At 27.4% G+C, this 14,134-nt stretch overlaps 3 protein-coding genes across 3 annotated transcripts; all 3 read left to right on the plus strand.

The window, feature by feature from the left end:
- Positions 1–158: 158 nt before the first annotated feature.
- Positions 159–4,422, plus strand: LOC124955556 (cytochrome P450 4C1-like). Its single transcript, XM_047510144.1, has 10 exons — positions 159–382; positions 673–782; positions 973–1,063; positions 1,217–1,414; positions 1,860–1,929; positions 2,091–2,217; positions 2,852–2,918; positions 3,016–3,128; positions 3,419–3,656; positions 4,067–4,422. The coding sequence occupies exons 1-10, from the start codon at positions 220–222 to the stop codon at positions 4,405–4,407; spliced, it is 1,518 nt and encodes a 505-aa protein (XP_047366100.1). The 5' UTR covers positions 159–219; the 3' UTR covers positions 4,408–4,422.
- Positions 4,423–6,505: 2,083 nt separating this feature from the next.
- Positions 6,506–10,929, plus strand: LOC124955386 (cytochrome P450 4C1-like). Its single transcript, XM_047509746.1, has 10 exons — positions 6,506–6,732; positions 7,019–7,128; positions 7,320–7,410; positions 7,574–7,771; positions 8,214–8,283; positions 8,445–8,571; positions 9,146–9,212; positions 9,310–9,422; positions 9,711–9,948; positions 10,416–10,929. The coding sequence occupies exons 1-10, from the start codon at positions 6,570–6,572 to the stop codon at positions 10,754–10,756; spliced, it is 1,518 nt and encodes a 505-aa protein (XP_047365702.1). The 5' UTR covers positions 6,506–6,569; the 3' UTR covers positions 10,757–10,929.
- Positions 10,930–12,792: 1,863 nt separating this feature from the next.
- Positions 12,793–14,099, plus strand: LOC124955557 (cytochrome P450 4c21-like). The gene is made up of 4 exons (XM_047510146.1): positions 12,793–13,006; positions 13,296–13,405; positions 13,598–13,688; positions 13,846–14,099. Exons 1-4 carry the CDS (start codon positions 12,844–12,846, stop codon positions 14,097–14,099), a joined length of 618 nt encoding a protein of 205 aa, XP_047366102.1. The 5' UTR covers positions 12,793–12,843.
- Positions 14,100–14,134: the final 35 nt, after the last annotated feature.

Below are 14,134 nucleotides of genomic sequence, written 5' to 3' on the forward strand. Positions count from 1 at the left end.
AAGGGACGAAAATACGAATTAAGCGTATTTAAGATTATTAATAGTAACTACTATCGTAACCGAAGTAACAATCTTTCACAAAATTTTAATATTTTTACAGTAAGAGCTTTTTGACTATAAAAGAACACACGAGTTCTATTTTCTCTTTCAAACGGCGCAAAACTGCAAGACGCTTAGTAAGCAAGTATCTTTAACATATAAGTCAAATAACATTATAAAATGGTATTGACGATTATTCTAATTGCTCTGTTAACAGTTCTATTTATTAATATTCTGTCGAAGTTGTATAAATTTTATGTTTTTCGTAAGACGATTAATAAAATACCTGGTGATGCATCCTTCTTCGGTACTGTAATCAATTTCAGCAGATTATCAAAAGAGGGTAAACTGATTTTTTTATCGTTTTTGTATATGTAATATTATATGCATACGTAATACATGTACATGTTTACACACATGCAATTTATATGCATATATATATACATGTACAATTATACATAAATATGTAACTCGGTATAAGGTAAATAAATATAATGATTGATCATCTAGTTCACATACTGCGACGATCGTTTAAATAATGTACTTAATTTTGTGAAGACGAAAGAAAAGAAAAAGAAGTACAGGAAACACACGTGTAACTAAACCGAAATTTTCTTAAATTTTCTTTTTTAGAATATCATAAAACCTTCTGTGAATGCACAGTTCGATATAAAGAAGGGATTTATAAATTATGGATGGGATATAAACCAATAGTATACATTTACAAGCCTGAATATGTAGAGGTACGTAAATATATGAAAGTATGTTCTAGAAAATCACGATGGGTGCCATAAGATTGAGAAATAAACATTTATATCCATATTGATATAAAAATGTATTATTATCCTTATTATTATCGATGTTGAAGAATTGATGATATTTCATTCTGCTTATTTTTTTCCTTTTTTCTTTTCTTTCTTCCTTCGTGCGCAGGTCATCCTCAAAAGTACTACGAATATAAAGAAATCAAGTGCTTACGATAACTTTAAGCCTTGGTTAGGGGATGGTCTTCTAACCTCGTCTGGTAAGTCTATATACATATATATATACGTATACATGTATAATATACATATGTATATATATATTTCTTTTTTCTTGTCAATGAAGGGCAATACATATTTTCTTATACGTACATAATAAAATAAACAAATAATACATAACAATTTATCGTTTTCAGGTTCTAAGTGGCATCAAGACAGGAAATTGATTAACCCGGCATTTCATTTTTCTATGCTCGATAATTTCATGATAGTAATGCTAGAAAAGAGCGAAATTTTGATCGATCGTATAGAGAAAGAAATGGGGAAAAATTTTGGAAAAAATGAAGTCAATATTTATCCGTTGATATTTGATTTTTCGTTTGATGTTATATGCGGTAAGTTCACTCAAATGTCTTATAACAGACAGCATCCATCAGAGATAAAACTCTGATGAAAAAATTGCTTTACAATTTTCTCTAGGCACACACACACACATATATGTGTGTGTGTAAAATATGTTGATTTTCCATAAGAAGGCAGCATATATTTAAAGAGTTAAAAAAGAAATCGATCTTTTTCAAAATAATATCCTTTCTTGTTATCCTTCAGTAATATTACTAAGATATCTTTTTTATATATTAATAAAATTGATTACATATGTTATAGACAGAAAATGAAAAGTGATCATGAAAATTGACTTTTTTTAATCTGACTAAATTTTACGTAACTGGTTAACACGGTTCTGCAAAAGCACCTTCCTTTCTTTCGTGAACATAAACTGTCCTATTTTATATCGATTCTTTCATCTTTACCTATTTTCTTTTTTATTCTTTTTTTCAGAAACCGCAATGGGCGTTAACATACATGCGCAGGATAATACAAATACTGGCTACTCCGATTACGTACATAAGTATGAGATTGTTATGATATAAAAATGATTATGTTAAACATAAAGAAGGATTGTTTAGAAAGTTTATTTATTTATTGATTCATTTAATTATTTATTTCTTTCTATTTACATATTTATATAATTTATTTATCTCTTTATCTATTTATTATTACGAATTTCAGAGCGACGAATGGTGTATTGTATCGTTATTTACGTCCTTGGTTAAAACTAGATTCGATATTCGCATTGACAGCCGAAGGGAAACAATTTTATTCGTCGATCAAGGAAATTCATCGTTTTAATAGAGAGGTAGAACAACAGTTATATCTTGTTTTCTATTTTCACATCAACATATTTATGTATGTATATAAATTTCTTCTTCATCTACCAAAATTTCCTCGTGAAAATAGTGCATTAATATAGATTTTTATATGTATATACGTATATATGTATATTTATATATATATATATATATATATATATATATATATATATGTATGTATATATATATATATATATATATATATATATTAACAATACTAATATGATTATTATTAATGAAATATACTTCCAGCATTTATAATATAATGTTAATACGTGACATAAGTGATTATTATTACAACGATTGATACGAAAATTATTTATAATTTAGTAAAAATGTTTCTAACTGTAATAATTTGTCAGTATCTTAAATAGTTGACAAATATTTATAATAATCTAAGGAGCTACGAGATACAACCCAAACGTGATTTAGTTGTGACTTTTACGCTTATTTATATTTATTAAGCATTTATATTAAATATAAGTATTTTATTTTCAATGCTAATCTAAGTATTAATATATACACTCATTCTTTTTCTTTCTGAATATATATCGTTAATTAATATTAATTACAGCCAAATCAATATTTTGCAATAATATCGTTACATATATTATATTACAGGTGATAAAGATGAAAAAGGAGGCTCGTCGGAAGAAATGCCAAGATGACAGTGAATTTGACGAATTAGGTAATTAATTATTTATTTTTATCAAATAGCAACCTTTTTTCCACTTTTAACCTTTGACACGCATGTGTCATCAACTGTAAAAGTGTTGATGTTTCAGGTAGAAAAAAAAGGAAAGCCTTCATAGATATTTTATTAGATATCAACGAAAATAATTCTAATCAGTTTTCGGAAGAGGATATAGATGAACAAGTAGCTACAATTATGCTCGCTGTAAGTAAAAAAAAAAAAAAATCATAAAGGAATTCGATGATTTGATTTAAACCCGATCGAAGAGGAATAATTTCATTTTTACGTAATCATGAAGGATTTATACGTTTTTTCTAAGAACAAATATTATTAGAAAATATAAAATATTAGATGGCATTAGAATTTAAATTCCAATTTTTTGCTAATCGAATTTTTTAATTCTATAATTCCTTGAAATTCATATTTTAAAGTATTTAGCCACAATATCTATAATCCGCTCTTTAAATATATTATAACATTAATAACGTGATTAGGGTCACGATGCTAGTGCTGCCGCTATTTTTTGGACATTATTATGTTTGGCAACCGAGTCTGAAATTCAAGATAAGGTTTACGAGGAACTGAAGGATGTATTCGACAATTTGGACGGTCCAATTAGCATGAATACAATTTTCCAATTGAAATATTTGGACAGAGTGTGCAAGGAATCTTTAAGGCTCTATGCAGTAATACCTGAATTTTCACGAGAAATAATAGAGGAAATAACGATAGGTACGTAAATGTATATAGAAATGTATATAGAATAGTATTCGTCATTTAAAAGAAAAATGTATATACATATATATTTATATTATATATACTTTTAACATAACATATGTTAAACATTTTTTCGACATACATATTTTATATATATATATATAATATATATATATAAAATATGTATGTCGAAAAAATGTTGGAAATAGAACTTAGACGAGAGAAGTAGCAGGAGAGTCTACAAAGAAAGTTTATAAAAGATAATACATTAAATAAAATTTAAGTTGTGTGAATAATAAACGTGAATTGTCGTTTCTTCGTTCACAGAGAAACATATTTTTGTTTATCACCTCACCTAATAGATCTGAGATATTATATACATATACATACATATTATCATTTGTTTCTTTTTTTTATTTTTTCAGGGAAATACGTAATTCCGAAGAATACGACATTGGCTATTCATGTTCATGGTTTGCATCATAATCCCGAAATTTGGCCGAATCCAGATAAATTTGATCCGGACAGGTTTTTGACCAATGAAACGCAATATAGGAATCCTTACTCATATTTACCGTTTAGCGGAGGACTAAGAAATTGTATTGGACAGAAATTCGCGAACATACAACATAAATTGGTTATAGTTATATTACTGAGAAAATGGATGATCAAATCTGCGATTCTACGAAAAGATATCAAAACGTATCAATCTGTCGTTTTACGACCATCGGATGATGTATATTTACAATTTATACCGAGGAGATGAGAAGACCACAAAGAGAGAGTGAGAGAGAGAACGTTAGTTCCTTTTTTTTTCTTTTTCTTTCGATAAAATTCATATTTCTTATATTATCTTTCTCTCTATTATCTTATATTATCTATTTCTTATATTATCTATTCTTTAATTAATAAATTAGATTCACCAAATTATTTTCTGTGTCTACGAATTACGAATTTTCCGCTTTGAAGATGATTTATGAAATAAAATAGAAAAAGAACTTACATTTGATATGTGAGATCCTAAATTCTAAATATATCTTTATAATTTATATTGCATAAACTAATAATTGTTACGGAATAATAACATTCTATATCATAAAGAAATATAGAACTTCTTTTTTAAAAATAAATCATATCAAATATATATATATATATATATATATATATATATATATATATATTATAATAGTAAATAATAGTAACATTATCTGTTTATTATAACAAAATGTTACAAATTCCAATTGTAAAAATAGTAGAATATATTTACATACGATATCTAATACTGATAGTCAACGTATTGGACTAACAGTACTATTGCTTGGTTATCATCATTAGTTTTAAAATGATTTTAAATGCGGTAATTACTTTTAATTCGGACAATGCAATTTCTATAATATCACTGCTTTGGTCGTTTTATTTATTTATTTATATTCATTTTCTTTTTTTTCTTCTTTTTTCGCCATTAATAACATCATCCAACGAATTATTTAAACAGTGAACCTAAATTTACCCTCCATCCCGGCCCCTCTCTTTCTTCAACCTGTTCCTCCATTCCGCACCTCCTGGTCAAGAATTAACGAATAAAAGATGTTATTTTTGTTTCTTTCATTAATCAAATTTCGATTAAGTCATGTCAATATCCGACGGAAGTAATTTTTCTCGATGAGAACTATTTAATTCTCAAAAAATTGTTCGCGCACTGTGTAGAATCCATATCTGTAACGCGCTTTATGTAGATTGTTGTTTGTATCCTGAATTCTACAAATAATAATATCAATTTTTATTATTATTATTATTATTATAGTCAGGATGATGAATGGGTCGATTTGGTGCGTCAATGTACGGGAGAAAAAGATAAACGTTTAGTAACTATCCATGACAAGGACGAAGCAGAATAACATTTTGAGCACACAATGGAAGTCAATAAGATCGAATTATAATAAGAGCAGAGATTTCGAAGAACACGTACTTCAACGATGGTCGGATATTTAGGTATCGGAAAAAAGAATTCCATAGGAAACAGAATTTTTAGTGCTCCGTCTTGCGTCGAACCCCATGATGTTGCTTCCTCCTTTACGTATATATATATTTTAAAAGAAAAAGAAGCAGAACAAAACTAAGAACCATGACGAATTTTCGCGATTTATCATCCGTAAATCTAATGGTCTCCTATTAAGTCGTTCGGATAAGAAACTTCATTTACTTCTATATTTACATTTGCGCAAGTTATCTGAAATGGTATAATAATTATAGTTGCTTTGAACGTTTATTTCTTTTCTGTCCCTTTCTTTCTTTTGTATTTCGTTTCTTTTTCTTATTTCTTTCTTTCTGGTGAACTGTCCTTTTTCTAATATGTAGTTGCAAACGGTCATAGAACATTTATATTTTGAGTATATTCTAATTATAGGAGAAATAAAAATTGACAAAAGATAGTGTGGAAGGGAGAGGGAGAGAGAGAAAGAGAGAGACAGTTTTATTTCCTTTTATTTTTTTTTTTTTTCTTTAATTACAAATTGTGTAATATCAACGATAATTATTTTCCCATGATAAGAAAATTATATGCACTTTATAGATTCGTCATCGTTGCCGAATTGTGTAAAAAAAAAGAGAAGAGGAAAAAGAAAAAGATATTTCGAAATTATAAGCCGTAAAATATAGGGTAACATAATAATAATAGATAATACATGACCTCGCAAAATTTTTTTTACTTGTAGGAGTAAGAGAGGCAAATACGAATTAAGCATATTTAAAATTATTCATAGTAATTGCTATCGTAATCGATGTAACAATCGTCCATTAAATTTTAATGTTCGTTTATTAAGAGTTTTTGACTATAAAAGAACATATGAGCTCTATCTTTTCTATCAAACTGCGCAAAACCGCAAGACCATAACTAAATTTAATCTATAAGTCAAATAACATTATAAAATGGTATTGACGATTATTGTAATTGCTCTGTTAACAGTTCTATTTATTAATATTCTGTTGAAGTTGTATAAATTTTATGTTTTTCGTAAGACGATTAATAAAATACCTGGTGATGCATCCTTCTTCGGTACCGCAATCAATTTTAGCAGATTATCAAAAGACGGTAAATTGATTTTTTTTATCGATTTTGTATATGTAATATTATATGCATACGTAATACATGTACATGTTTACACACATGCAATTTATATGTACATATATGTACAATTATACATAAATATGTAACTCGGTATAAGGTAAATAAATATAATGATCGATCATTGAGTTCAGATACTGTGACGATCGTTTAAATAATGTACTTAATTTTGTGAGGAAGAAAGAAAAGAAAAAGAAGTATAAGGAATATAAGTGTAACTAAACCGAAATTCTTTTTAAATTTTCTTTTTTAGAATATCAGAAAACCTTCTGTCTATACCCGTCTCGATATAAAGAAGGGATTTATAAATTATGGATGGGAAATAAACCAATGGTATACATTTACAAGCCTGAATATGTAGAGGTACGTGAATATATGAAAGTATGTTCTAGAAAATCATGATGGATGCCATAAGATTAAGAAATAAACATTTATATCCATATTGATATTAAAATGTATTATTATTCTTATTATTATCAATGTTGAAGGATTGATAGGATATTTTATTTTGCTTAATTTCTTATTTTTTTTTTCCTTTTTTCATTCGTGCTCAGGTCATCCTCAGAAGTACTACGAATATAAAGAAATCAAGTGTTTACGATAACTTTAAGCCTTGGTTAGGAGATGGTCTTCTAACATCGACTGGTAAGCCTATACACATATATATATATACATATATACATGTATAATATACATATGTATATATATATATATATTTCTTTTTTCTTGTCAATGAAGGGCAATACATATTTTCCTATACGTACATAATAAAATAAAAAAATAATACATAACAATTTATCGTTTTCAGGTTCTAAGTGGCATCAAGACAGGAAATTGATTAACCCGGCATTTCATTTTTCTATGTTCGATAATTTCATGATAGTAATGCTAGAAAAGAGCGAAATTTTGTTCGATCGTATAGAGAAAGAAACGGGGAAAAATTTTGGAAAAAATGAAGTCAATATTTATCCATTGCTTGCTGATTTTACGTTTGATGTTATATGCGGTAAGTTCACTCAAATGTCTTATAACAGGCAGTATCCATCAGAGATAAAACTCTGATGAAAAAATTGCTATACAATTTTCTCTAGGCACACACAGACATATATGTGTGTGTGTAAAATATGTTGATTTTCCATAAGAAGGCAGCATACATTTATAAAGTTAAAATAGAAATCGATTTTTTTCAAAATAATATCTTTTTTTGTTATCCTTTAATAATATTACTAAGATATATTTTTTATATATTAATAAAATTGATTACATGTTATAGACAGAAAAATAAAAAGTGATCAAAAAAATTGACTTTTTTTAATCCGACCAAATTTTACGTAACTGGTTAACACGGTTCTGCAAAAGCACCTTCCTTTCTTTCGTGAACATAAACTGTCCTATTTTGTATCGACTCTTTCATCTTTACCTATTTTCTTTTTTATTCTTTTTTTCAGAAATCGCAATGGGCGTTAACATACATGCGCAGGATAATACAAATACTGGCTACTCCGTTTACGTACATAAGTATGAGATTGTTATGATATAAAAATGATTATGTTAAACGTAAAGAATGATTGTTTAGAAAGTTTATTTATTTATTGATTTATTTACTTATTTATTTCTTTCTATTTATATATTTATATAATTTATTTATCTCTTTATCTATTTATTATTACGAATTTCAGAGCGACGAATGGTGTATTGCATCGCCATATACGTCCTTGGTTAAAACTCGATTCGATATTCGCATTGACAGCCGAAGGGAAGCAATTTTATTCGTCGATCAAGGAAATTCATCGTTTTAATAGAGAGGTAGAACAACAGTTATATCTTGTTTTCTATTTTCACATCAACATATATATGTATGTATATAAATTTCTTCTTCATCTACCAAAATTTCCTCGTGAAAAGAGTGCATTAATATAGATTTTTATATGTATATACGTATATATGTATATTTATATATATATATATTAACAATACTAATATGATTATTATTAATAAAATAAATGTCCAGCATTTATAATAAAATGTTAATACGTGATATAAGCGATCGGTATTATAACGATTGATACAAAAATTATTGATAATTTAGTAAAAATATTTCTAAATGTAATAATTTGTCGATAACTTAAATAGTTGATAAATATTTATAATAATCTAAGGTGCTACGAGATACAACCCAAACGTGATTTAGTCGTGACCTTTACGCTTATTTATATTTATTAAGCATTTATATTAAATATAAATATTTCATTAGCAATACCAATCCAAGTGTTAATATATACTATCATTCTTTTTCTTTCTGAATATATATCGTTAATTAATATTAATTACAGCCAAATAAATATTTTGCAATAGTATCGTTACATATATTATATTACAGGTGATAAAGAAGAAAAAAGAGGCTCGTCGGGAGAAATGCCAAGACGAGAGCGAATTTGATGAATTAGGTAATTAATTATTTATTTTTATCAAATAGCAATCTTTTTTCCACTTTTAACCTTCGACACATATGTGTCATCAATTGTAAAAATGTTGATGTTTCAGGTAGAAAAAAAAGGAAAGCCTTTATAGATATCTTATTAGATATCAACGAAAATAATTCTAATCAGTTTTCGGAAGAGGATATAGATGAACAAGTAGCTACAATTATGCTCGCTGTAAGTAAAAAAAAAAAAATCATAAAGGAATTCGATGATTTGATTTAAACCCGATCGAAGAGGAATAATTTCATTTTTACGTAATCATGAAGGATTTATACGTTTTTTCTAAGAACAAATATTATTAGAAAATATAAAATATTAGATGGCATTAGAATTTAAATTCCAATTTTTTGCTAATCGAATTTTTTAATTCTATAATTCCTTGAAATTAATATTTTAAAGAATTTAGCCACAATATCTATAATCCGCTCTTTAAATATATTATAACATTAATAACGTGATTAGGGTCACGATGCTAGTGCTGCCGCTATGTTTTGGACATTATTATGTTTGGCAACCGAGTCTGAAATTCAAGATAAGGTTTACGAGGAACTGAAGGATGTATTCGACAATTTGGACGGTCCAATTAGCATGAATACAATTTTCCAATTGAAATATTTGGACAGAGTGTGCAAGGAATCTTTAAGGCTCTATGCAGTAATACCTGAATTTTCACGAGAAATAATAGAGGAAATAACGATAGGTACGTAAATGTATATAGAAATGTATATAGAATAGTATTCGTCATTTAAAAGAAAAATGTATATACATATATATTTATATTATATATACTTTTAACATAACATATGTTAAACATTTTTTCGACATACATATTTTATATATATATATTATATATATAATATATATTATATTATATATGTATATATATATATATATATATATATATATATATATATATATAAAATATGTATGTCGAAAAAATGTTGGAAATAGAACTTAGACGAGAGAAGTAGCAGGAGAGTCTACAAAGAAAGTTTATAAAAGATAATACATTAAATAAAATTTAAGTAGTGTGAATAATAAGCGTGAATTGTCGTTTCTTCGTTCACAGAGAAACATATTTTTGTTTATCACCTCACCCAATAGATCTGAGATATTATATACATATATATACATATTATCATTTGTTTCTTTTTTTTATTTTTTCAGGGAAATACGTAATTCCGAAGAATACGACATTGGCTATTCATGTTCATGGTTTGCATCACAATCCCGAAATTTGGCCGAATCCAGATAAATTTGATCCGGACAGGTTTTTGACCAATGAAACACAATATAGGAATCCTTACTCATATTTACCGTTTAGTGGCGGACTAAGGAATTGTATTGGACAGAAATTCGCGAGTCTTTTCCTCAGAGTTGTTGTAGCTATATTGTTGAGAAAATGGATAATCAAATCTCCGATTCTACGAAAAGATATCAAAACGTATCAATCTGTCGTTTTACGACCATTGGATGATATATATTTACAATTTATTCCGAGGAAATAGAAGACCACAAAGAGAGAGCGAGAGAGAGAATTAGTTTTCTTTTCTTTCCATAAAATTCATATTTCTTGTACTATCGTTAATAAATTAAATTCAACAAATTATTTTCTGTATCTACGAATTATGAATTTTCCGCTATGAAGATGGTTTATGAAATAAAATAGAAAAAGAACTTACATTTGATATGTGAGATTTTTTATTCTAAATATATCTTTATAATTTATATTGTATAAACTAATAATTGTTACGGAATAATAACATTCTTTCTCATTAAGTAATAGCGAACTTCTTTTTTAAAAATAAATTATATCAAATATATATATGTTATAGTAGTAAATAACAGTAACATTATCTGTTTATTATAACAAAATGTTACAAATTCCATTTGTCAAAATAGTAGAATATATTTACATACGATATTTAATACTGATAGTCGATATATTGGACTAATACTACTATTGCTTATTTATTATCATTAGTTTTCATGTGATTTAAAATACGGTAATTACTTTTTATACAAACAATGCAATTTTTATAACATCACTGCCTTGGTTGTTTTATTTATTTATTTATTTACTTATTTATGTTCATTTTCTTCTTTTTCTTCTTTTTTCACCATTAATAACATTGTCCAACGAATTGTTTAAATAGTGAACCTAAATTTATCCTTCTTACTGGCCATTCTCCTACTTCAACCTGTTTCTCCATTCCGCACCTCCTGGTCAAGAATTAACGAATGAAAGAGATTATTCTTGTTTCTCTCAATTAAATTTCGATTAAATCATGTCGATATCCAACGGATGTAATCTTTCTCGATGTAAACGATTTAATTCTTAAGAAATTGTTCGCGGACTGTGCAGAATCCATATCTGTAACGCGCTTTATGTAGATTGTTGTTTGTATCCTGAATTCTACAAATAATAATATCAATTTTTATTATTATTATTATTATTATAGTCAGGATGATGAATGGGTCGATTTGGTGCGCCAATGTACGGGAGAAAAAGATAAGGGTTCAGTAACTATCCATGACAAGCACGAAGCAGAATAACATTTTGAGCACACAATGGAAGTCAATAAGATCGAATTATAATAAGAGCAGAGATTTCGAAGAACACGTACTTCAACGATGGTCGGATATTTAGATATCGGAAAAAAGAATTCCATAGGAAACAGAATTTTTAGTGCTCCGTCTTGCGTCGAACCCCATGATGTTGCTTCCTCCTTTACGTATATATATATTTTATAAGAAAAAGAAGCAGAACAAAACTAAGAACCATGACGAATTTTCGCGATTTATCATCCGTAAACCTAATGGTCTCCTATTAAGTCGTTCGGATAAGAAACTTCATTTATTTCTATATTTTCATTCGCGCAAGTTATCTGAAATGGTATAATAATTATAGTTGGTTTGAACGTTTATTTCTTTTCCATCCTTTTCTTTTTTTTGTATTTCGTTTCTTTTTCTTATTTCTTTCTTTCTGGTGAACTGTCGTTTTTTTAATATGTAGTTGCAAATGGTCATAGAGCATTTATATTTTGAGTATATTCTAATTATAGAAGAAATAAAAATTGACAAAAGAGAGGGTGGAAGGAAGAGAGAGAGAGAGAGGAAGAGAGAGAGAGAGATAGTTTTGTCTTCTTTTATTTTTTGTTTTTTTTCTTTAATTACAAATTGTGTAATATAAACGATAATTATACTTGCATGATAAGAAAATTATATACACTTTATAGATTCGTCATCGTTGCCGAATTGTCTAGTAAAAATAAAAGGGGAAAAAGATAAAAATATTTTGAAATTATAAGTCGTAAAATATAGGGTAACATAATAATAATAGATACCACGTGACCTCGCCGAATATTTTTTAATGATAGGAGTAAGAGAGGAAAATACGTATTAAGCATATTTAAGATTATTAATAGTAACTGCTATCGTAACCGATGAAACAATTGTCCATAAAATTTTAATGTTCGTTCTTTAAGAGCTTTATGACTATAAAAGAACATATGAGCTCTATTTTCTCTTTCAAACAGCGCAAAACCGCAAGACCATAACTAAATTTAACCTATAAGTCAAATAACATTATAAAATGTTATTGACGATTATTGTAATTGCTCTGTTAACAGTTATATTTATTAATATTCTGTCTATGTTGTATAAATTTTATGTTTTTCGTAAGACGATTAATAAAATACCTGGTGATGCATCCTTTTTCGGTACCGTAATCAATTTCAGCAGATTATCAAAAGAGGGTAAACTGATTTTTTTTATCGTTTTTGTATATGTAATATTATATGCATACGTTATACATGTACACGTTTACACACATGCAATTTATATGTATATATATACATGTACAATTATACATAAATATGTAACTCGGTATAAGGTATATAAATATAATGATTGATCATCGAGTTCACATACTGTGACGATCGTTTAAATAATACACTTAATTTTGTGAATGCGCAAGAAAAGTAAAAGAAGTATAGGAAACGTAGGTGTAACTAAACTGAAATTTTCTTAAATTTTCTTTTTTAGAATATCATAAAACCTTCTGTGAATACACAGTTCGATATAAAGAAGGGATTTATAAATTATGGATAGGGTATAAACCAATTGTATACATTTACAAGCCTGAATATGTAGAGGTATGTAGATATATGCAAGTATGTTCTAGAAAATCTCGATGGGTGTCATAAGATTGAGAAATAAACATTTATATCCATATTGACATAAAAATGTATTATTATCCTTATTATTATCGATGTTGAAGAATTGATATGATATTTCATTCTGCTAATTTTTTTCCTTTTTTTTTTTCTTTCTTCCTTCGTGCGCAGGTCATCCTCAGAAATACTACGAATATGAAGAAACCATATACTTACGATAGCTTTAGGCCTTGGTTAGGAGATGGTCTTCTAACATCGACTGGTAAGCCTATACACATATATATACATATGCACATGTATAATATACTTATGTATATATATATATATTTCTTTTTTCTTGTTAACGAATGGCGATAAATATTTTCCTATACATATATAATAAAATAAACAAATAATACATAATAATTCATCGCTTTCAGGTTCTAAGTGGCATCAAGACAGGAAATTGATTACCCCGGCATTTCATTTTTCTATGCTCGATAATTTCATGATAGTAATGCTGGAAAAGAGTGAAATTTTGATCGATCGTATAGAGAAAGAAATTGAGAAAAATATTGGAAAAAATGCAGTCAATATTTATCCATTGCTTGCTGATTTTACGTTGGATGTCATATGCGGTAAGTTCACTCAAATGTCTTTTAACAGGCAGTATCCATCAGAGATAAAACTCTGATGAAAAAATTGCTATACAATTTTCTCTAGGCACAC

This window comes from Vespa velutina, chromosome 18 (assembly GCF_912470025.1).
Source record: "Vespa velutina chromosome 18, iVesVel2.1, whole genome shotgun sequence".
Lineage (NCBI taxonomy): Eukaryota > Metazoa > Arthropoda > Insecta > Hymenoptera > Vespidae > Vespa > Vespa velutina.

Coding starts and splice junctions, on each gene's coding strand:
- LOC124955556 (XM_047510144.1), top strand. CDS start 220: ATGGTATTGACGATTATTCTAATTGCTCTGTTAACAGTTCTATTTATT. Junction 783..972: donor ACAAGCCTGAATATGTAGAG/GTACGTAAATAT, acceptor CTTCGTGCGCAG/GTCATCCTCAAAAGTACTAC. Junction 2,919..3,015: donor CAGTGAATTTGACGAATTAG/GTAATTAATTAT, acceptor TTGATGTTTCAG/GTAGAAAAAAAAGGAAAGCC.
- LOC124955386 (XM_047509746.1), top strand. CDS start 6,570: ATGGTATTGACGATTATTGTAATTGCTCTGTTAACAGTTCTATTTATT. Junction 9,213..9,309: donor GAGCGAATTTGATGAATTAG/GTAATTAATTAT, acceptor TTGATGTTTCAG/GTAGAAAAAAAAGGAAAGCC. Junction 9,423..9,710: donor TAGCTACAATTATGCTCGCT/GTAAGTAAAAAA, acceptor TAACGTGATTAG/GGTCACGATGCTAGTGCTGC.
- LOC124955557 (XM_047510146.1), top strand. CDS start 12,844: ATGTTATTGACGATTATTGTAATTGCTCTGTTAACAGTTATATTTATT. Junction 13,007..13,295: donor CAGCAGATTATCAAAAGAGG/GTAAACTGATTT, acceptor TTTCTTTTTTAG/AATATCATAAAACCTTCTGT. Junction 13,406..13,597: donor ACAAGCCTGAATATGTAGAG/GTATGTAGATAT, acceptor CTTCGTGCGCAG/GTCATCCTCAGAAATACTAC.